This window comes from Trachurus japonicus, chromosome 17 (genome assembly GCF_045865225.1).
Source record: "Trachurus japonicus isolate A0001 chromosome 17, Traja_1.0".
Classification (NCBI taxonomy): Eukaryota; Metazoa; Chordata; class Actinopteri; order Carangiformes; family Carangidae; genus Trachurus; species Trachurus japonicus.
This window is the reverse complement of record NC_140923.1, coordinates 12,358,228-12,382,274: the sequence shown is the minus strand read 5'-3', so window position 1 is coordinate 12,382,274 and position 24,047 is coordinate 12,358,228. Positions and strand designations below refer to the sequence as shown.

The following is a 24,047-nucleotide window of genomic DNA, read 5'->3' as shown; positions in this document are numbered from 1 at the left end:
TTTTGTTTCATTCTATAACCTACTGACAAAATTTCTCCCAAATTGGAAATAAAAATATTGTCATTTAGAGCATTTATTTGCAGAAAATGGCAACAGGTGTTTTCAGACCTTGTATAATGCAAAGAAAACAAGTTCATATTCATTTTAAAACAACACAACACTACTTTTAAAACTTAGGAAGAGTTTAGAAATCAAAATTGGTGGAATAATTCAAATTTTTAATCGCAGCAATGTTTTTTAAAAATGTATTTATAATCTTTCTTCCTCATTAAATATGATTTGGTTCAGGTGATCAGCTAAGTAGAGTGAGGTGTGCTTGTGTTGGAGTTCAATAGACACTGGAATCGATGGCTGCCACATGTAGAAATAAGGCTGATTTATTAAGAACATTTTGGAGTAGTGGTCTCTTTATTTTTTACAGAGCTGTATATACACACATATATACAGTATGGATGGTGATGAGTGTGTTGTTGCCCGCTCACCGTGTCCAGATGTGTGCGCTGGTGTTTGGCTCGGTCGCTGGAGTTGCTGAAGGCCTTGAGGCAGCCCGGGTGCTGGCAGATGTACGGTTTCTCTCCGGTGTGGCTCCGCAGGTGGATCTTCAGGTTCTCCAGGCGGGAGAACGCTTTGGAGCAGCCCTCAAACTGAGATGCAGGAAAAAAAGGAACAGAGCGCTGGATCAAAACGTGAACTTGTGATTAATTTGAGAGACTTGTTTGATAAATATGTGGCTGCAAAGTATGGTATGTTTTTAAAACCACACTGCAAAAACTCAAAATCTTTCCAAGAATATTTGTCTCATTTCTTGTCAAAATGTCTCATTTCTAGTCAAAACTAATCTCTTTCCACTTAAAATAAGACTCATCACCTAAAAATTAACTTGTTTTTAGATCATTTTCACTTGTTTCAAACTAATTTTCACTTGAAATAAGTAGAAAAATCTGCCAGTGAAAGCAAGTTTTTTGTGCTTGTAATAAGAAAGAAAAACTTGCCCCATTATCAGATGATTTCAAGTGAAAATCTGCTTGAAAGAAGTAAAAAGTGTCTAAAAGCAGGCTACTTCTAATGTGATGAGTCTTATTTTAAGTAGAATGAGATTTGTTTTGACTAGAAATGATAAGACAAATATTATTGGTAAGATTTTGCAGTGCATTCTCCCCATGCCTTCTGTGTGTGTGCACAGTGCGTTCAGAAAGTCTTCAGACCCCTGGCCTTCTCTTTCTTCACATTTTGTCAGGCTGCAGCCTCAAGTTACCATCAAAATAATCTCTCATCGATCTACAATCAAGCTAAATCCTATGGCATTTAAAACGCAGCTCAGATGTTAGGAGCTGATTTTGGAAAAGGCACACACCGTGTATATGATCTCACACAGCTGACAGTGGATATCAGAGCCACGAGGTGACGGACGGGGAGTTACATATCGAGGCACAAAACATTTCTGCTGTACTTAAAGTTCCCAAGAGCACCGAGGCCTCCATGATACTTTGTCTGGAACAGCGAGGACTCTTCCTAGAAACGTCTCTCTGGTCAAATTGAGCAATAATAAAGAGAGAGAGAGAGAGAGGTCTTGGTAAAAGAGGTGACCGAGAACCTGATGGTCACTCTGGCCGAGCTCCAGAAATCCTTTGTGGAGAAACTTCCAGGTTTTTTTTTTTTTGGTCATTGTTTAGCAGCCAAGTTATACTCAGAAAATAGGAAATCAAACATGTTTATATCTGATTCAAACAGCCACTGGAGCGAAAAAGAGAAGGATAACACTCGTTTTCTGATTCTTGAGAAGCCGTTCGTCGGGTTTCACTCCGTTGTTCATATGAAAAATGCCACAGATAGTAAAAAAAAAAAAGCTCACATTCTTTGGAAAGTTACAGATACTGTATGGTCGGACAAAGATCGAACTTTGCAGAGCCATGGCGCTGCTACTTTATAACCGGGGGGAGTGGGGGGGCGACATCGGTGCACAGAGCTGCTCCTGCTGAGCTAAAACGAGGATTCAGCATTTAGACAAAGTCTCCTAAAGCTCCTCTCAGGCCTTAATGCTCTGTTTGTGTTTACTGTCTGTCCAGGGAAACACCGTCCAAGGAAACAGGAAGAGGGAATTTGTACCAAAAATACCAACTTTGAGAAATTTCCATGTGATCAAACAAACGTACAACAACGTGCAGCTATATGTTCTCTCTCTCTGACGCTGCACAGACGTCCTCCTTTACCTCCGGAGAGCAGGAGGTATTAAAACATCAGGACTTTTATCCTCCCACACAAATCAGAGACAAATCCCCTCTGCATTGTGAGGCCGTGTTGGCCTGTGACATTATTTCATTTTATTTCATTTCACAACAACACGCATGAGTGATGCTGAAGTCCGAGCCAACAGAAATAGCGACTAAGGAGGCAATTTATCACAATTTAAAATCACACAGTTGAGGTTATTGAATCATAAACTTCAGGTAACACACACACACACTTACATACTATATATATATATACACACATACGCTGACACTGTGGTAGGTTCTGGTGAAAACGTTGCTGTTGGACCGAAGCCAGGCGAGTGAGCAGGCTAAACACTCTGCAGACCAGAAACCAGCTCTTTGTAACTTTTACAGAAACTCTGTCACATCCAATCAACAATCCTAAACATTTCAAATTAACCTCCTTGTCAAATCTGACAAGGAGGTTAAATGGGGAATATTTCTCAACGCTGGTTACAAACCCTCCGCAGCACCAACGGGCAGTCGGAGCAGGTTTAAACTGCCTTGAGATTTCACTTTACGCAGCACATTCAACATAATCTGTGTGGATTCATCTCATATTTCTTTCAGCTGTGAACTGGACGACGGTCTTCTGCTGATAAAAGGAACAAATCTGACTCAAAATCTAAGTGATTAAAAGATTCATTTCAGATTCTGGACACAGCTTCAAAAATAAGTCTTTAAATCTGACCCAGTTTTACACTAAAAAAACTAAAAGAAAACGTCTGTTTCATCCTTTTATAAACTGATCTGCAGGGAAATGTGGAAACAGTGTTTGTGCCTAATATTCATTCCAGGGTTTTTATTGGGTCTCACTAATGAGTCAGTAAACGTCAGACACCTCATTTACTTTAATAAATATATACAAGAATAAAAAACCACTACACCGGGGTGATTAATTAAAAATCGCTTCGGCACAAAAAGCAAAAAGTTAAAAATTCAGGGGTCACAGGCTGTTGCATTAAGAGGAAAAGACAGATGGATATTCAATCTTGGAGTCATGTACCACAGCGCTACTGTAGTTAAAGAGCTATTTTTAACAAATCAAACAAATGAAATTGCATATGGGTCCGAAATAGAAACAGATTTGTTAAAGCTTTGACAGAGTAGAAACCTGAGCATGACTCTGATTATAGTTTATGTTCTTTATTTCCGCGGCATGATGGATGTATAGTGCGACTACTTAAAGTTTCTATTGTAAAAGTATTACATTTCCTTTATTAGCTCCACCAAGGAGGTCGTGTTTTCACCCGTGTCTTGTTTGTTCGTCGGCAGGATCACATTCTCACGGCGAGCTCGGCGCGGGGAGCCAATGTATCCGAGCCAGGCAGAAAAAGGAACCACGGACGTTTTTGGGTCCTTATCCAGATCGTTTAATGTGAATTTAAAGTTTTGTTTTTGCTCTGAAGTCTGGTTTATGTTGTTTGACACTGACCTTGGCGGAGATTTGCATTGCTTTGTCTGAGTTTTTTTTTTTTTTTTTTTTTACATGTGATGAGAGAATGAAGACTAATCCTTTAAACACAATGAGGCCGTACAACAACCTCCACTCTGTGTAAGGATATCCTGCAATTTTAGATCTAGTTTGTTATTCCCTGCTGTGATTGATCTCCTCTGTGGCGTTTCCCATGTTAATCCTCTCATTTTTGAGTGTTTTTCCTTCATGCAGTGCAACACGGACTTAAAGGAAAAGGCCGGCGATGGTCTATAGTTACAGTAAAGTCGATAAATCACCATGAAAACATCCAAACCATTGATGTGTTGGTCCGTCTGTTTGTACTTTCTGCAGCCATTGATTCCCAATAAAGATGTAAATCTACACAATGTATGCACTGAATGTGATTATATATAAGTTCTTGAGTTAAAGGGATAGTTCACCCAAAATTGAAATTTCACTCATTATCTACTCACCCTCATGTGGACTAAGGGCTGGGAGAAGTTTCAGAGTCCTCCGTGCCTTCTCTGAGTTACGGGGGGCTCCATGCAGCAGTATTTGTCCATATAATGGTTGTGAATGGTGCTCACTTTTCTTCGTCCAAAAAGACACACCAAAAAACATCCAAATACCTCCACACAGCTCGTCTGTAATGTCCCTCTTGTATTGAAGCCCTGACATGAAAAATTATTCCAAAATAAATTAAATAAGTCTATATTTCAAGCTTGTTTGTAGCGGAAGCTCCCAGTGTCTCGGTTCACTGCTCTTCCTGTGAGATTTGCACTGACCAGCGGAACAATTTCTCATGTCGGGGCTTCAATACAAGAGGGACATTACAGACGAGCAGTATGGAGGTATTTGGATGTTTTTTGGTGTGTCTTTTTGGATGAAGAAAAGTGAGCACCATTCACAACCATTATATGGACATACAGTGCTGTGCGGAGCCCCCTGTTACTCCGAGAAGGAACGGAGAACTCTGAAAATTCTCCCAGCCCTTAGTCGACACGAGGGTGAGTAGATAATGAGTGAAATTTGAATTTTGGGTGAACTATCCCTTTAAAGGAAAAGGCCGGCGATGGTCTATATATTTACAGTAAAGTCGATAAATCACCATGAAAACACCCAAACCATTGATGTGCAGCCAGTTGCAACCATTGATTCCCAATAAAGATGTAAATCTACACAATGTATGTACGTATGTATCTGATTATAAGGCTGAGTTAATAAGCAGGAGGGACTATTTTCCACCGTGGATGAATACAGATCTGCGCCTTCAAATTAAAAGCCTCTGCAGCAGAATGACGCACTGAGGTGTTTTCTGATCTGACGTATTCCCCGCTAGGCCGCCACCATTTCCAGTTTGGCTGCGTTGGTTTCACTGTCGCTGCCGCTGCTGCCGATGGTGGGAACTGTTGTGTTTCTCTATAATATTGTACGATCCCCACCACAAAACTGCCCAGCGAAGTGCCCAGAGATAATGGATGTTATGATTTAGCACTATATAAATAAAATTGAAGTGAATTAAAGCTGTTATAAATCACTGTTGAAGTTTTATGATGTGACAAGTCTGCGGTTTAGGTCTGCTTTCGGTTTAGACACAGAAACGACTTGGCTCGGTTTGGGGAAAGATCTTGGTTTAGGTTGAAATTACTAGTTTGTTAAGGTTGCGGAGCTTCGATGTCATGGTTACAGCAATGAACACTTGGTTACAGCCGTGGTCATGCTTTAAAAAAAAAAGAAAAAAAAAAAGTGGACAAACAGGACACAAAGTTTAAGTCTGATGTTGTAGGCTACTGACCCGTCCATTCGCCCAAACCTCCTCCTCCTCCTCCTCCTCTTCAGACTCTGTGTCTCTATGGTAACGTCACCTTTCATCCTCCTTCGCCAGAGGACAAGAGTCATAACTCCTGCCGCCACCAGACAGCTTTGTCACTTGAATATAAATATTTGTCATTTCTGGGCTCTCGCTGAAACGACTGATGCCGTCATGCTTTCTTATTTTATTTCATTTCTTGGGGAGGATGTACTGTAGGTCACTGATTTGTATTTAATAGTTTCTGGACAACAATGCAGCTCTGTTACTATAGGGTCACTGTTGATTTTTTTTTTTTTTTTTTTTGGTCTTCCTGGACTTGGATTTTGTTGACAGGAAGAAAAACACAGAGTATCCCCCTGATTTACTCTCTATATCTACACATGAACGTCATCTCAGCGCCATAAATTATGAGTGATGGCTCTACCACGGTGAATTTAAAAAACGCTTATAGGGAGCTGCCGGTGTTTACAGCCTGAGTAGCACCTGTCTAATATGAGTCCTGACATTACGAGCTGGTAAATAAAGCTGAATTCATTAACAAACACTGACCGCATTCATGTGAGATATTCATTTTCCATTGCAGCACCATGCAGTGACTTAATTTACATGTTTTGGCCTGGGCGCTTTATGAAAATGACATGACGTTATTCACACAGCTCAAGTGTGACTAATGACTTTTTTTGTGTGTGTGTGTGTGTGTTATGTGTGTTTGTGTTGATTCAATCGTATTAATCTGTTAGCGCCGGGCGTTTTCCCTGCAGTAATATATTTACAAGCCGGCAGCTGATTATGTCATTTTAATGAACTAATTCACTTAAGCAGGAAGCGTGTGCCTGAGTGAAAATTTCTGAATGAATTATTAATTGGAGTCCCAGGTCGATGATGACAGGCGCCGGGGTCGCTGCCGGGGAGAGTTACTCAGGCTCCGAGACGGGAATTTGGCAGCGACCCCGAAGGTCATCATGGGACAGACGCGTTTCGATGACTCATGACAAGTGATGGAGCGGTGAAGCCGTACGAGCCGCAGTTGTGACGGTTGATGGAGAAACATCACAGCCTCTGTTTTTTTACCTAACGCGCTCTGGTTTTGTCTTTATCTTGGACGTGTGTCTTGAAGTTTTCAAAGAACAACATGTGTTTCTTATGTTGCATTCATTGTGTCATCTTGAGTTTATTCTCCATCATATTTAACAGATAGTCTGCACAAGAAAGGTTTTTCCAGACACATGAAAAGATTTAATGCTCAGAGTTTTCTCTGTGGGAACCATTTTTTATGCATCTTTTTTTTTTGTGAAAGCTATTTTAAGGACCAGTGAGAAGGAGTTAGGAGGATCTATTAGCAGTATTCATAATTATGTCTGCATTATAGCGTATAATCTCCTGAAACTAAGAGTTGTTGTGTTTTTATTTGCTTAGAATAAACCCCTCATATCTCCTTCCACAGTTTGTATGGCACTTGAAGGCCACCGTAGGTTCACTGTCACAGAGCCGTTGATTCAATGGTATGTTTTAGCATTGCGGTGCATTGTATTCACAGGTGATTCTGCTGTTGTGAATCTATAAATGACCTCCAGTAGAGCCTTAATTTACCTGTGTATTGGAGCAACCGGCCCAAAAGTTAAATATTTTAAATTTTCTGTCACATATTTAAAAAAAACAAACACTTTGAAGAGTCTCGAACTGCAAAATGTTTGGCCTATTTGATTCTAAAAATGACTAAAATCATTCCTTGAATATGAATTACAGATGTTGGTCGTCAATTATCTGTCAATCAGATAATTGTTTCGTTTATTCATTATTCCAGCTATACCAGCAGTCAGATCACAGGTAAAAAGTTCAAGAAGCCGCAACCTAAGGAGTTAAAAAAAATAAAAAAGTTAAGCACCATGCTACAAACTGCAGTTCTTTAAACGACCACTAGGGGCTGACTCCTCAATCTCCACTGACTCTATTATGAAAAAAGCTAAACTTATACTTTTAGTAAGCCTGCATGCATCTGGAGACAAGTGGATCAGAAACTTCAACTTCTCTCATCTCTGCTCATTATATCTCTGAATACAACACCTCAAACTATATACGCTACCTAAGAAGTATAAATTAATTGCATTTGTCAGGATAACCACAGGCTGATCAGCTGGTCGTCGGAGTCTCCGTGCTACAGACACATCCTCCATTCATCCAGCCGTGCCACATTTCCTCCTCTCTGGTATGCATGAGTAAGGGAAACCTGTCGTGAGCAGCGGAAACCGTTTGATCATCTCTAACAGGCTGTAGATCACCGGGTGCACAGTCTGAGGGGAAGTCGAGGCGTACTCTAAGCAAGTTAATGCCTTTCAAACCCGGTTAAACCTCCTCCAAAGGGCCCATTTGGAAGCAAAACACAAAGCTGGAAAGGATGAGATGTGTTTTTGACTGAATGTAAACATAAGCAACTGTTCCACCTTTCGCCTTCGGAGCAGCTTCGTTGCTTCCATTGTCGTAGATTCTCTGAAAAATAGATGAACAACAAAACCATGTTCTCTTATATTATGTGGGTGTTCGGAGGAGCGCAGTCCAACACATCATCCTAACAGTGTTCAGCTGGGTTGAGCTCTGGAGACCGCGTAGGCCATTAGCGATGGGTTGATGAAACCTCGTTGAAGCATCGAGGGTTTCAAGCCAAGTGTGTCGAAAGTGTTCACCAGGGACTCGTACAGAAATACCACCATACACACTGTCTCCACCAGCTCCTCCATACGAACGTTTCACATCACAACGACTCCAGGCAATAATCACAAACAAGACATAGCTGAATTTAAATGGATTATCAAAACTAAAATGAAGCAGAACTGGTGGAAAATAAGTTTCAGGATACAGTTTTAACACTTTATCTACCTGCAGCTGGTCTGAGCTGTTTTTTCATTGTTTAATACTTTAACAGATAAGATTATTAGTCATGTTTGTTGTGTTTTTATCCTAACAGTCACTTTATATTCATATACTCTTTGTGGAATTAACTCATGACATACATTTTCTATTTAGACATAAAACCAACAACAGCCTTTTCTATTGTTTCATTGTGCCGGACCACACACCTACAGTGTTCACATTATCTAGAAACTGTAGAGAATCACCATACAAACAATCAATCAAACACAAGGCTCGGCTATAAGCATATAGTTCCTTGTCTATGTCCAATAGGTGAAAGGAATTTAAAGGGTTCCTGTGTAAACGAACAAATTCAAATTCGTTTCTCAATGAAATGAACAATGTGAGCCCAGAAAATGTTGGTTGTATTTCCTAAAGTGTATCACTTGATGAATAATACAGGGATTCACAAAGAAGGAAAGGAGGGAAGGACGAAGGAATAGAAGGAAGGAAGGACAAAGGGAAAGATGGGAGGAAAGAAGGAAGGCCAGATAGATGAAGGGAGGGAACAGATTCATTTACAGTAAGGAGGGAAGAAGAAGGAAGGAAGAATGGAAAGAAGGGATGAAAGAAGGAAGGGAAAAAGGAAGGAAAGAAAGATGGAGGGAGGGAACAGATACGTTTCAGGAAGGAAGAAGATGGAAGGAAGAAGGGAAAGAAGGAAGGGGAAAAGGAAGGAAAGAAAGATGGAGGGAGGAAGGGAACAGATCAGGTCAATTGGATCAAAAGAGGAAGGAAGAAGAAGGAAGGACGAAGGGAAGGAAGGGAAAACGGATTGTGGAAAGAGGGAAGGGAGAAAGGAAAGAAAGATAGTAGATGGAGGGATGGAACAGATTGGGTCAATTCTTTGGGTCAAAAAGGAAGGAAGGAAGGAAGGAAAAAAGGATTGTGGAAAGAAGGAAGGGAAAAAGGAAGGAAAGAAAGATGGAGGAAGGGAACAGATTTGTTCAAGGAAGGAAGAAGAAGGAAGGAAGAAGGGAAAGATGGAGGGAGGGAACAGATCAGGTCAATTGGCTCAAAAGGACGAAGGAAGGAAGGAAGGAAGGAAGGAAGGAAGGAAGGAAGGAAGGAAGGAAGGAAGGAAGGAAGGAAGGAAGGAAGGAAGGAAGGAAGGAAAGGAAGGGGAGGGAGGGAACAGATTCGTTCAAAGAAGACGAAGGAAGAAGAGGGAGAAGGGAGGAAAGAAGGAGGGGAGGGAACAGATCAGGTCAGTTGGATCAAAAGGGGAAGGAAGAAGAAGTAAGGACGAAGGGAAGGAAGGAAGGAAGGAAGGAAGGAAGGAAGGAAGGAAGGAAGGAAGGAAGGAAAGAAGGAAGGAAGGATGGAGGAAGGGAACAGTCCTGCTTTCATCTCCTCAGACAGAACAAAGACGCTCAGCGCTGCATTAACGGATCAGGACGAAACTCTGTGATCTGATCGTTGCACATCAGCACTAAACAACCGCCGTAAAAACAAATCCTGCTCTTAAACTCTTCAATTGTGCAACATTTTTTTGATACATTCCCGTGACCTTAGGGGACCTCGCACACACACACACACACACACACACAAGCAGCAGAACACACTCACCATGCATTTGTTGGGTTTTTCTCCAGAGTGAACCCTCATGTGGATGAGCAGCTTGTAGCGAGCGCTGAAGGGTTTGTGGCGCCGCACGCAGCCGGCCCAGAAGTTGGTTATGTTCTCTAGTTTTTCTCTGGTTTCTGTCTGCTTATTATTGTATTTATTTTATCTTATGCTGTATTTGATTGTATTGTTGTATCTTATTTGATATCTTGTGTTTTCTCTTTGGTATCAGTTGGCATGTTTTTTTTGTACATATCACTGATTGTTTTCCTTTATTCTTTCATTCAGCTTAGTTGAGGCCTGGGCTATGGATATGTCCCTTTAATGGGCTGACGACCACACCCACTCTGGGTTGTGGCAACCAGGTGGACACTTGTCATTGGATAAACACTTGTATAAAAGAACCATTGTTCCTGTCCTTTAATTGTCATTTTGACCATGCCATAATTTAATAAAGGCATTTTATAGTTAAGAGAGTGCCTTGGAATTTTTCTTTTGTTTTCTCACATCATTGATCCCTTTCCAAAGAGCACCTCCTTTTAAACAACGAGTAAACGAAGCGCTCCTTTGTTTGAACATTTTTTACTCACCATGCATTTGTTGGGTTTTTCTCCAGAGTGAACCCTCATGTGGATGAGCAGCTTGTAGCGAGCGTTGAAGGGTTTGTGGCGCCGCACGCACCCGGCCCAGAAACACGCAAACTCCTCCCCTTTGCGCTGGTCGATGTGCACCTTCTCGATGTGCCTCACCAGCTCCTCCTGGCTGCCGTAGTTGGCGCTGCAGTCGATCCAGTGGCACAGCTGCTCCTGTTGGTCCAACGACGCGGCGGCGGCGGGGTCCGGACCTACTACTAGGGATGTCACGATTACTTGTTTTCACAATTAATCGTGGTATTAAACGCCACAAATAATAGACCGAATCTCCTTGTTGTTTACATTCTACTTCCGGGTAGAAAACCAGCACGTAATTTGAATGAGATTCAATGAGAATTAGTCTAAACGGCGACATTAGTCTAAACGGCGACATAGTGACATGAAAAATTAGATATAGATAGAGAAACTCTTGTCCGTCACTATTATTCGAATGCTGGTTTTCTACCCGGAAGTAGATGTAAACAACAAGGCGATTCGTCCTATTGATCGCAAAGATTCCTAAATACCGTTACTTTCCAAAAAATAGATTATGTATGAACCATGTTGGCGAGATGTGGCGCCAAAGTAAAGGTAAATGCACAGATACTGGTTCATTTACCTAAAGTAACCATGAATTGGTATGTTAGAGTGTCATTTGTAATTTAAAAAAAAAAAGATTAAAATTAAAGGGATATTCACCCAAAATTCAAATTTCACTCATTATCTACTCACCCTCATGTCGACTAAGGGTTGGGAGAAGTTTCAGAGTCCTCCGTGGCTTCTCTGAGTTACAGGGGGGGGGTCCGTGCAGCAGTATTTGTCCATATGACGGTTGTGAATGGTGCTCACTTTTCTTCATCCAAAAAGACACACCAAAAAACATCCAAATACCTCCATATTGCTCGTCTGTAATGTCCCTCTTGTATTGAAGCCCCAGCATGAGAAATTGTTCCGCCGGTCAGTGAAAATCACGTGAGATTTGCACTGACACAGGAAGAGCAGTGAACTGAGACACTGGGAGCTTCCGCTACAAACAAGCTTAAAATATAGACTTATTAAAAAATGTTTGGAACAATTTCTCATGTCGGGGCTTCAATACTATGGAGGTATTTGGATGTTTTTTGGTGTGTCTTTTTGGACTAAGAAAAGTGAGCACCATTGAAAACCATTATATGGACAAATACTGCTACGCCGAGACCCCCCCGTAACTCAGAGAAGCCACGGAGGCCTCTGAAACTTCTCCCAGCCCTTAGTCCACATGAGGGTGAGTAGATAATGAGTGAAATTTGAATTTTGGGTGAACTATCCCTTTAACGTAAACATTTGGTATCGGTGACAATTAATGACTTGAATATTTCAAACACTTACCCCTGGCGGATTAATAATTGGGCATATAGATATTTAAAATATTTTATAATTAGTCATGTATATTTTAACAATATTTGATTTTACACGTTAATAGTGTTGTGAAATTAATTAATGGCTGCATAATAATCGTGATAATCGTAATACCGTGATTATTTCTCTGACAATAATCGTACCAAAAAAATCTAAAAAATCTATTAATATCCCTACCTACTACGGGTCCGTTCAGCCTCGGGGAGTGCAGCGGCGTGTGGGAGCGATCCTGGCCGACGTGGAACAGCGGCTCCCCCTGCTGGTTGCTGTTCGCCGGCGGGAATGGTTCCCTCTTACACGGCAAGAAATCATCCACAGGCTCCTGTTTGATGGAGTGATACTGTTCCTGTAGCTTTTGCTGTTGCTGTTGTTGAGTCGTTTTGTCGTCGGCGTCCGGGAGAGGCAAGGAGGAGGCGAAAAACAAAGACGCGGAGGAGGAGGAGGAAGAGGAAACGGACGACGACGGGGAGCAGAAAGAAGGAGAGGTGGCGCAGCTGCTGAGCATGTAGGGCAACGGCAGCGAGGGCTGAGGGTAACAGCTGAACCTCTGCGCGTTTTTGGGGTCTACGTGTGCAGTCGTGGCAAAGTCCTCCATAGTCTTTTCTATGTGCGATGCTGCATTATTACCAGTCTTACAGTTGAGCAAAGAGGTGAGGTCTCGCCCCAGAGAGGACAGGGACAGCGACGTCCTCGGTAGACAGCACAGACCGCCCGAGTGTATCGACGACTGGCAGAAGCCTCCTCCTCCTCCTCCTCCAGAGGACAGCGGCGCCTGAAGGTCCTCGGCGTCTTCGAACACGCTCCCGAATCCAGGAAGAGTCATCTGGGCGTCTGGAGGTCCGAGGTCGGGGGGCCACATCCTCCTGGCCCCCACCACGCTCTGACTTCCAGCGAGAGCTCCCTTCAGTAAAATCGTTGCTGTTGAATCTCCGTCTCTCGAAGCGGCTTCAACAAGAATCCATCGGAGGCGGCGAACGCGTCCGCAGCATCTTTTCTCCGCTCGGAGTCAATCGCGCTGATCTGAAGCTGCTGGCATCTTGTGCCTGAGAGATCTGCTGTCATTTGTTCCAGGCCGCTGTGTGGTCAGCCATCTCTGCTCTGTGGGAGACACAAACCAAACCCAAATGAGTCACCTTTTAAAAGACAATAAGCGCTAATGCAAAACACTTTCTGAGACAAATCACATAAACAAGACTTTTCTGAAACAGCAGGAGGAAGAAGCTCTTGAGCCTCGAAACTTGAGAAAGAGTGGAGACATATCATCAGAAACATGCAACAAAAAGTGGATGTGTTATACATTAGAGGATGAGCTGTAGTTTGTACAACTTTATTTACACTTAGATAGTTTAGGTTAAACCTGAGGATGTGGTCGCTCCAAAGGGTCACAAGATGAGAGGGTCTGATACTATAGGAAAGATTATTGATTCACAAATCAAACACTTTTCATGACTTTTCTATCTTCTATCTGTGAAATATTGGTTTGTTACAACTGAACAGTTGTTAAATATGTATATATATGTATGTATAATTTCTGTACTAGGTGTACATGTAAATTATATTCATGTTTTTGTAACATAAGACAGGTTTAGGTAGTTATTCATTATTTAAGGAGAGGGGGTGGGAGTTTATAAGTTTTACTTCTTCTCACTCCTTTTCGAATATGTATTTCAATATCTTATGTTTAAATGTCTTATTCTCTTTTTTAATTTCCTTTTTCATATTTGAAATAAACAATCAAAGTAAAACAATCTCAAGTTTAGTCTCTTCAGTGTTTACTGCTCATAGACCTCTGAAACACAATGAGGGGTGAGCGAATGGACCACATTTACATTACATGTCTTAACAACCACTCAAAGTGCTTTACAACACTAGTCATATTGACCCACTCATACAGTGCTTTTCCCTGCACACATTTCTACTATTCACACACATTCACACACTGATGATACTTTGAGATCAGTATCTTTTGCAAAGACGCTTTGTCATGTGGACTGGAGGATCTGGGGATCAAACCTCTTAACCCTTAACTGAGACACCACTGCTCCAAAGCCTGAAAATTTGGAACAACTGGCTTAATATTTAACAAGATGTTTAACTGTGAAGTGGCTGAAATCATCAGATCAATGGAAATTCTTATATACTGTATCATACAATAACCTGACATCCGTAATACCGACCCTCTCCCTGTTTTCAAAACAAGACTCAAAACCCACCTGTTTAAAATCCCTTACCCACTCCACCACCCCAAACTCCAACATTCCCATCATTTTGCACAGTTTTATTCATTGTTGTACATTTAATATTGGCTCATTTTTATTCTACTGATGTTTTGAATGTTGTTTATTGTATGTTTCTTGTGTTTAGATGTTGTTTATGATGATTTTATTTGATGCACGTCTCTGTAAAGTGTCCTTGAGTGGCTTGAAAGGTGCTTTTTTAAATAAAATTGATCATTATTATTATAATAAGGACAGTTTTTAAAGTATCAAAATTGATACAGAAGAACCAGAAATGTCACTTTCTTTTCCTCCATGGTGCCTCCTGCCTTCATTATCCACAATGCAACTTGACTAGTAGATGATGAAGTGGACTTAAGGAGCACACCACAGCACAGACGTCTGGTAAATTCATTCCTTTCTAACTCCACATCACTTGTTGTGTTCAGACCCAGCTGACACTGACTCAGGTGGTAGAAATCCAGCAGCCTACTCTCTGAAGCCACATACATATTTTCAAATGTGCAATAGTCCAGCTCAAAACCAATAAACAAACTGTGATGTGTAAAAATTTACGGTTCTTCCCTTGTGTTTGGATAAAAACACTCAACCACTGTTACTATCGGCTGAAATGACTCAGGTTGTATTGAGATGTTGCGAAGCTGTGACTCAGCCGCTGTGACAACTCGCCAATGGGTTGAGAAAAAAAACCCAAAAGTGGTGCCACTCTCTTTGAGTATTATATTATTCCCTTGTCTCCGGCACATCGGCAAAACACTGCGTTCAGTCATTAGTGACAAATGGACCGAGGTGACCGGCGCAGAAGTCTTTTGGATGAAGTGAAACCCAAACAAACAGCGCGTCCGACCCCCTTGTCTGCAGGCTTCGGTTCAGTCGAGCGTGTGCGAGTGCGACGCTGCAGCAGAGAGTGTATATTTGGTTTCTTTTGAGCTGCTCTAACTAACAGTCGGAGGTTGATTCATTACTGCAGGCATTAGGGCCACCCCTGCAGCAAACAGCCAGGCGCTGTGTGGCAAGCAGGCCGACCGCCTGAATAGAACAGAAACCTGGTCCAGATGCTTGTTAACCAGGAGGGGGACAAGTAATGGACCACATCTCTTCTCTTGATGCAGGACAGAGAGGCTGAGAGAGAGAAAAAAAAATAAAAAACAACTCCCCCACCTCTCCCTCTTCTCTTCTGCTCCTGTCACGTATACAGTAGCTCCACTGTGCAGAGGTCCTTCAGTGTTTATGGGAATAGACTCGATTTCCACTGTTGTCTGCCATCTGCCAGATAATATTGATGATCTAATTTACAACAGGATCTCTGCCACGTGTAATTAGTCATCGGAAAGCCTCTATGGGATTTTTTTTTTTTTTTTTTGTATTTGAATGGTTGTTTTATGAGCCAGAAACTCACTCAGCTTAAGAGGATGAGTAAGTTCACCTCTGTAGTTATATTAGCTGACAAAGGACTCACTAAGTGTAGGTTCAAGCCCATAGTTTCCTGGTATAGTCTGGTTTACAGTTTTATGATTCTTCCCGTAAATCGCTGGAGTCCCCCCCTCCTCCCCCCTCCTCCCTCCACCCCCCGCCAGAGTCATGTAGCAGAGCAGTCATGGGAAATGTGGTTGGGTCTTAATTAGAGAGGTTGCGATGTGTCTGCATGCATGATGTCGATGGGTTGAGTGGGATTAATAATCCTTGTGGTTTGGTGTGTCTTAAATATGATAATAGTAACCTAGTACCTGTTAGCTTTAAGAGCTAAAACCAATATAAGGGTTTTTGAGGGCAAAACTGTGGGATTTCAGATGCTAATAAAACATTAGGGTTCACTCGACAGCCTGAATAACCATCTAATGACTTCTCTCTGTCCAGATGCTATTAAACTAGCCACATTTAAGCATCCACTGACTCCTCCATGAATTCAGCAAAGCTAGCATAGAGTTATTTTGTTTTTTTATTATATTTTTTTGTTTTTCAGCAGTGTCTCTTCGCAAAAAACCACCTTGGTCCGAATCCAGAAAGAAGACTCAGACAGTAAAACTAAGAAAAGTGTCCCACAAAGCCAGAACTGAGCCAGCAAACTTTATAAAATAGCAGGCCCATCTCATGTGGTGTCTTTTAAAGGCTCGCTCGCTGAGGTTAGCTAAACACAGCTGTGGCGTTTCAGGACAAGCAAATGTGTACTTGTCTCAACAATAAGCACTTTGGTTCTTGAATTACAAACTTTTTCTGTGCTTTTTGGTTTTAACTGGAACATGGGAAACAGATTCTTATTGAAATGATAGATGTGAGCACACAAGACAAAACGCACTTACTTAATCCCATTCTTCCCAAATAATCCTCAGCGGTGTTATATAGGCATCAGAGTGGATTGACACTGACACAGACTCATGTAAACTCTGGCTCCTTTTGGCCGTAACATGAAAATACACAGTGTCAGGTTTCGTTTTAAAGCTGCACTAGTCAATATTTTTCTATTAATAAGGTATCGAGTGTCTGGGTGCAAAGTTAAAAGGGAAGCACAGACAAAGAATAATCACCTGACTGGAGTTCCCCTGAGCTTTTACAGTCTGTTTAAATGCGTTTCAGCTCATTTATTAGTTTCATGGCCTCTAAGTTCACTGTTTTTTTGGTTTATCTCACTGGTGGAAAAAGATCTGTTGAACCACAACAACTTGACGGTGAAAACAGTGGAGCATTAAAGGGATAGTTCACCCTAGAATGATATTTCGCTCATTATCTACTCACCCTCATGTGGACTAAGGGCTGGAAGAAGTTTCAGAGTCCACCGTCCCTTCTCTGAGTTACAGGGGGTCTTGGTGTAGCAGTGCATGTCCATATAACGGTTGCAAAGGGACACCAGAGCTCTTCGTAAAAAAACACACACCAAAAAACATCCAAATACCTCCATGCTGCTCGTATGTAATGTCCGTCTTGTGCTGAAGCCCCAATTGCGTAATTGTCCCGAAAAAAATTAAATAAGTCTATATTTTAAGCTTGTTTGTAGCGGAAGCTTCTCGAAGCTCCTCTTCCTGGTCCGTCCAAATCTCGCGTGATTTGCGCCGGCGTCAGTGCGGTTACTGCGAATCACGCGAGATTTGGACGGACCAGGAAGAGGAGCTTCGAGAAGCTTCCGCTACAAACAAGCTTAAAATATAGACTTATTTAATTTTTTTCGGGACAATTACGCAATTTGGGGCTTCAGCACAAGACGGACATTACATACGAGCATCATGGAGGTATTTGGATGTTTTTTTGTGTGTGTTTTTTTACGAAGAGCTCTGGTGTCCCTTTGCAACCGTTATATGGACATGCACTGCTATGCCAAGACCCCCTGTAACTCAGAGAAGGGACGGTGGACTCTGAAACTTCTTCCAGCCCTTAGTCAACATGAGGGTGAGTAGATAATGAGCGAAATATCATTCTAGGGTGAACTATCCCTTTAAGCAGCTGATATTTCACTCAAAAACAGAGCTAAAAGCAAAAAGCAAAAAGCAAAAAAAAAAAAAAAAGATCTTGAAAGTCTTTTGTTTTTATTTGCAGTATTGAGCCACAAGATGATGTATCTGTGGTTTTCTGCACCAAAAACCATCTCCTTTCACTTCTCTCTGGACCCCTAGTAACAACAGGTCAATATCAGCCAATCAGAAGAGAGGGGGCTCTGAGTCACTCTTCTGATTGGCTGACTTGTTTTTGAAATGATCTGGTTAAAAAAATAGAGCAGATTTCATGTAAAATACTAAGAGAAACCAAATCCTGTAAGTGCTGGATGGTGGGTCCAGGTGGGTGGGGCTTATTGACTGCTTTGTTGTGACATCATGTTAAATTCTGAAACAGAAATGTTTGTAAGATGTTTTGACCCCAGGAAGAATAGCTGCTGTCTTGTACAGCAGCTAATGGGGATCTAATAAAACAAACAAACATCACAAAATCACATAAGTCACAACCGGTCATTTTGAGGCTCAGTCTCTGAATACACGCTGTGTTCATTTCTCTGTGAACTGAGCACTTCGATACTTAGGGATAGTTCAACATTTTGGCAAATTCGCCTATTGACATAATCCCTATAGTTATAGGGGTAGATTAATTATTTATAATTCATAGCGTGGTGAATGTGCAGGTCACAACTTGTCGTCCACCAGAGCGTTTTGGAGTTGTTGGATTGTGTATTTGATGAGTTTGATGAGGGACACAGGACCTGTACCGTTCACCTCCATTGTGTTCGCTGAGCAGCTCACATCTCTGCCCCGCTGATCTCAAAACAACATGCACCAATAATCAAAGGTAATGAACCAACTCCTATGACTATGGGGATTATGGCAATCGGCAAATTTGCCAAAATGTTGAACTATCCCTTTAAACAGCATTATTTTTTAACATTGATGATCCATAATCAAAAAAGAAACCAAACCTCACTACGGGACCTTTAAATTCAGATACATCTCAACATAAAATTAAGTTTTTAATGAGGAATTTAGAAAGAAGCCCTTTAATTCAAGTTATATCATTGTTCAATGAATTTTATAGGATGAAGGTGAGTGCTTTCTGTGGAGCATTTTCTCTCTGTCTAATTCTGTATTTCTGAGTATTTATCTCAGTTCATTGCTTTCGAGGCAGGAAATTTCTTTCTAATCATGACCCAAATACGATCACTGGGCCATATGGGATTAACATCACTGATTTAAAGATAGGTCTGAGCTCTGATTTAAAATCCTGACACTGCTTTTTATTACTTTTTTTTAATATAAATCATATTCTTTTCTTTAGTCCTTTGGCTTTGAGGCGGAAAATAAGTGTCGTAAATCGTAGTTCCTGGATTTAAAAAATACTTGGGGACGGTTTTTGTGGGTAGAAATACCCCAGAGGTGTAGTATATTTCACGTTAGGACAATATGTTTGCAAGAGGACGAAATCTCATGAATGTGGCTGGCTGTGCATAAAAGACAACATCTGAATTACGTAACTGGTTTCACAACTGTCGCTTGAGTTTTTATAAAAGGCATGAGAGACCGGTATCCCAGTTAAACAGAGAGTTGGCAGCAGGGTCAGAGTTTACACTTCTCTTAATAATGTGAGCCTAAGGGCCTCCGTTTTCAACATAGGTTAATCCTGTGAAGCCAATTTTGTGTGGTTGAGGTGTGGTGATAATAAATCTTAATTTACTCTACTTTCAGGTCATTAACCTTTATTTATCCAGGGGAAATTAAACGAGCATGCTCTTTGCTTTTCCAGCTTTAGATTCTTAAGGTTACACACATTTCACACCTGGGAAATTTACAGAACGACCACTGGCAAACACTGTGCAGCTCAACAGCAAAACCAAAGAGAGAGGGAGAGAAGAGTGACACTTTTTAGTTTAATTTTCCCAGGTGTGATTTTTCTGCCCCTGCAGGTAAGTGACCAGTGCTCTCAAGTTTTACTGCCCCAAATCTTAATCATCAAACAACAATATGTAGATCTACAAATTCTCAGAAAATGTAGAATGATTATGATGAGAAGTGCTAAATGTCTTCAATGCTTTAAAGTGAAGTTGAGAAATCCTATTTATAAAGCCAAATATCGTCCAGATTGAATATATTTTAAATAAAGGTACAATACATTTAGGCAAGAAGGTAAAAATGTAGGGAGCTTAACGGTAGAAAGCTATATGATGGAGAGAAAGAGACACAACAATGTTTAACAACATGCTGCACATCTATTCAGAATATATTGAGACAGTGCAGCTCATTTGTATAACAGATCAAAGATAAACAAGTTTCACAGTAGAGGAAGTAATAAATATTTTAAGAAAAAAAAGATAAATCAAACACATCCCTGCTGCAGCTGCTCCTCTGAGTGCTCATGGTGTGTTTTGTGTGTAATGATGAACATGCATAACAACTGTTTTTGTTCCGTCCTTTTTCTTTCTTTTTTTTTTTTTTACGAGCTGCCGAACGACTTCAGCTGAGAAACTCTGAACAAGGCCGCGATCATCATCATCATCATCATGCGCCACAGCCTCCCGAAACATTTATTTACACTGAGGGAAGAGGTCAGAGCCGAAGCTGCACAGAGACTCTGACTGTTGTTATTAGAGGTGAACGATACTTGTTTTCTCTCCAGAGCTGAAGTGAACACTGAGTAATTCATGTGAATCACTGATGCTGAACTGACTCAACAACTCAGAGCTGTGGTCAGTAGTACACAAACAGATGACATATTAACACACATGTCTGTATCGAATTATCTCATTTTGAAGCAACACTGCTGCAAATGGCCGTCCTTTAGATAAACGTGTGAGGCTATTAGGTGCATTCACAGGATCAGAAGAGTATAAAGCTGTATTTTAAAGGGATAGTTCAACATTTTGGCAAATTGGCCCATCACCATAATTCCTATAGTCATAGCAGTAGGTTTGTTACCTTGTAATTGTCAGTGCAAGCTATTTTTAGAACGGCGGAGCAGAGCCGCGAGCTGCTCAGAGCTACGCTACGGAGGCTCATGGGATTTCTTGGTTTCCCTCATCAAACTCATCAAATACACAATCCAACAACTCCACAACGCTCTGGTGGACAAGTTGTGACCTGCACATTCACCACGCTATGAGATAATAACACAACGTTACCAGACAGAGTTGTTTTAGAGGGAAATACAGAGACTGCTTGATGAAAAACTGCCTCCGACAGGAACGCGCATCAGCGGTTTTGCATGAATTTCCCTCTAAAACAACTCTGTCTGGTAACGTTGTGTTATTATCTCATAGCGTGGTGAATGTGCAGGTCACAACTTGTCCACCAGAGTGTTTTGGAGTTGTTGGATTGTGTATTTGATGAGTCTGATGAGGGAAACCAAGAAATCCCATGAGCCTCCGTAGCGTAGCTCTGAGCAGCTCGCAGCTCTGCTCCGCCGTTCTAAAAATAGCTTGCACTGACAATTAAAGGAAAGAACCTACTGCTATGACTATAGGGATTATGGCAATGGGCCAATTTGCCAAAAATGTTGAACCATCCCTTGAAAGTTGAATTGCATTGAAATAAGTCAAATGAATTCCTCTGTAGCTCTGTACTGAACAACCTGGGAGGTTCACGTTCATGAAGTCAACATGACCTTCACAGTCCTTTTAGTTCAGGTTGGTTCAGGACGATGTAGGTGCAGGAGTCTGGATAGGAAGTTGCCACCTTGTTTCTGAACCTGACAGCTCCATGTGTGTGTGTGTGTGTGAGTCTGGTTCCTGCAGCCAAGTCTGCTGAATGCGAGTGTGAACGAGGGGCTGATGACAGTTTTTTCCCCAAACGAGCATCAGATCTCCGCACCGTCCAAGTGAGCGATGAGGAGCAGCAGCAGCACCAGCGCCGTGACAAAACTCAACAGCCAGGACGCCGCCAACAAAACACAAGACACAACCGCTGAGTCCACACGTCTAAATGTTGAAGCCGTGTGTCAAAGGAAGAAGAAGAAGAGGGCCCGTCCAGGTGACAACAGCGCTGATGACTGTGGAAACACAGCGTGAAACCCAAACGAGGAATGCACCACAACACCCCACCAGAGGAGGTGATTACTCTTCCATCCCCGCGTCTATCGATCCTCCATCTGGAGGAGGCTGAGATGATGCAGACGGCAAAAGGCAAAAACTTTTTTCCCTTTTTACCAAAGCCAAAATCTCCAGTGGAGTGTTGCTTACATTACAAATAACCTCGAGGCCAAGGTTTACCTGGAGAGCTCGGGTCCTTGGAGAACAGTCAGAGCTGGGGAAAATCAAACCGCGATCCAAATCAAACCTAAATACCTACGTGTTAAAAGGCGTTGGCATCAATCCTTCGTAGATAATGCTGATCAAATCTGATCAGCTCTGGCTTTCTGAAGACAATAATTACCCTGGATGGGCCTTCAAAAGCACCAGATGCTAAATTCCTGCTCTCTTGAGCTTAATAACGTGTTTATTCTCTCCCGTCAGGAGGAAAAAGAAACTCCCACACAGTCCTACACACCTACAGGTTTTCAGAGATCGCCGGTCCAAGTTTTACACTCACGCAGCCAGAGGTGACGCCCATTCACACGTTAACAGTTAAATAAAGACAGCGCTCGGCTCAGAGGCTCAGATCTGACCTCACATGGAAAGTTGCTGAGAGGGAAGTGACTAAACAGAACAGTTTATTTTCCAGCACAACGGGAGGTCAGTGAAGCGCTCGCGCAGGTAAAAGGCACCACAGTCGCTCCGACGCGTTCCTCTGCAGCAGCAGCATGGTTTTATTATATCTGTATAACACGATGTCCAGGGGTTTAGGAGTTTACAAGGTGGAGAGCCAGATGTTGATGAGCAGATTGATTACAGGGAGGACCTGTTTATTATGTTTACAGTGGAAAAGGGGGGTGGGGAAAGTGTGCACCTTTGTTACACAGTGAAAGAGACGATGTGGCCAATAAAAACAAGATGGAGGCAGAAATGACACTGTTGTTGACTGGAAAGTCTAAGTAGAAGTCATTGTTTTAACTGTTGTTACTCCCCATGCCACCCAGTAATATCATATCATATCAATATACAGTATATCAATAGGATCAATATAATAGAACAGAAGTTGATAAATGGGCCTTCAAAATGTGTTGATACATTATTTTACCATTCTCATAATAAGTCATAATTGTTGCTGGCCTGCTGGCTTGTTTCTAAATCATTCAATTTCCTGCCTTATATTTTAATATCTGTTTTATATTTTCCTGTAACAAGGTGAATTTCTTTTTCTTTTTCTTATTATCATCTAAATTGTAAAAATAAATGTTATTTCCATTTTCACCTGTGACCTAAAACATTTCACCTGCTTTTCATGTTGTTTTGTAAATGACAAAGTGTTAAAGTTCATTATCACTCTGTTAGTTTAATTCTGTGTAAATGGATCTTTTTTGCTGATCATTTGTTTCCCATTGAGGTTGATGTGTTTTATCACTAAGTTACATACCAGTTTAGTTATTTTTAGCCACATGTGGACCGAGGTGTCTTTAAACGGAGCTCACGCTGGATTAACAAGGTGCAAATGACTGAAACTGTTCAGAGCGTGAACTTAACCGATGACCTCCTCCTCCTCTTCCTCCGACAGCTGCGTGTGAAGTCCAAGTGTTTCTACAAAGTCTGTGACATTCCCGTGTTTTGACTCAGAGCGCCGTCCATGACCTCGCTCGACCCCAAAACCGCAGACGTGATCGGCCAAAGCCGGTCGAGGACTTTGTGTCTGCGGTGGAGAAAAAAAACACCCCCACACAGATATTTCGGATAAATCCGGTCATTTATATCACTGATGTGTAACACTCCCAACAACGCCGTGATTGCTGCAGGGCGACTGTGATCGCAGCCAGCAGGAAAAAATTCTTTGGCTCTTCTCAGATTTTTTTTTTGGGGAGGGGGGAGAGGAAGTTTGGGTCAAAGTGAAGTCAGTGGGAGCAGGTGAGAAACAGTGTCATGTTGCACAAAATAAAGATGAGTTTTATCTAAACACAAGGCTTCAGCTGCAACAGAGTCGTCCTCTGTAGTGAGATAGTGAGTCATTACTCCAGATAAACATTAAGAAATGTGAAATATTCTGTTATCTCTGAGTCAACAGCAGTGGACAGTGTTTATTTTTCACTAGACATTTGTTACTGCTCTTGTTTAAGCTGTCATCAAGTAATTTTTACTCTTCCTAGGGTCGAGTGCAAGTGAACACACATTTGTCCATTTTTGTTGTTTCACTTTCAGTATTTCCTTTTGATGCATCATTATACGCTACATTTCAGAGGAAAATATTGCATCATTTGCTTTTAATCTACGGCTGCAGCTTCATATTTACTGTATATAGACACATAAGTGGC

The 24,047-nt window shown here is 41.6% G+C and overlaps 1 protein-coding gene across 1 annotated transcript in view; it reads right to left on the bottom strand.

Annotated features, from left to right (window-relative positions):
* Window positions 1–24,047, bottom strand: part of glis1a (GLIS family zinc finger 1a) — a 57,232-nt gene that overhangs the window by 23,975 nt on the left and 9,210 nt on the right. The window contains exons 2-4 of the mRNA XM_085804838.1: window positions 12,184–13,104; window positions 10,567–10,823; window positions 483–644 (exon numbers count right to left, since the gene is read on the bottom strand). Of these exons, the coding sequence (XP_085660964.1) occupies window positions 483–644; window positions 10,567–10,823; window positions 12,184–12,865 (1,101 nt within the window). The 5' untranslated portion in view covers window positions 12,866–13,104. The remainder of the gene's footprint in view (window positions 1–482; window positions 645–10,566; window positions 10,824–12,183; window positions 13,105–24,047) is intronic.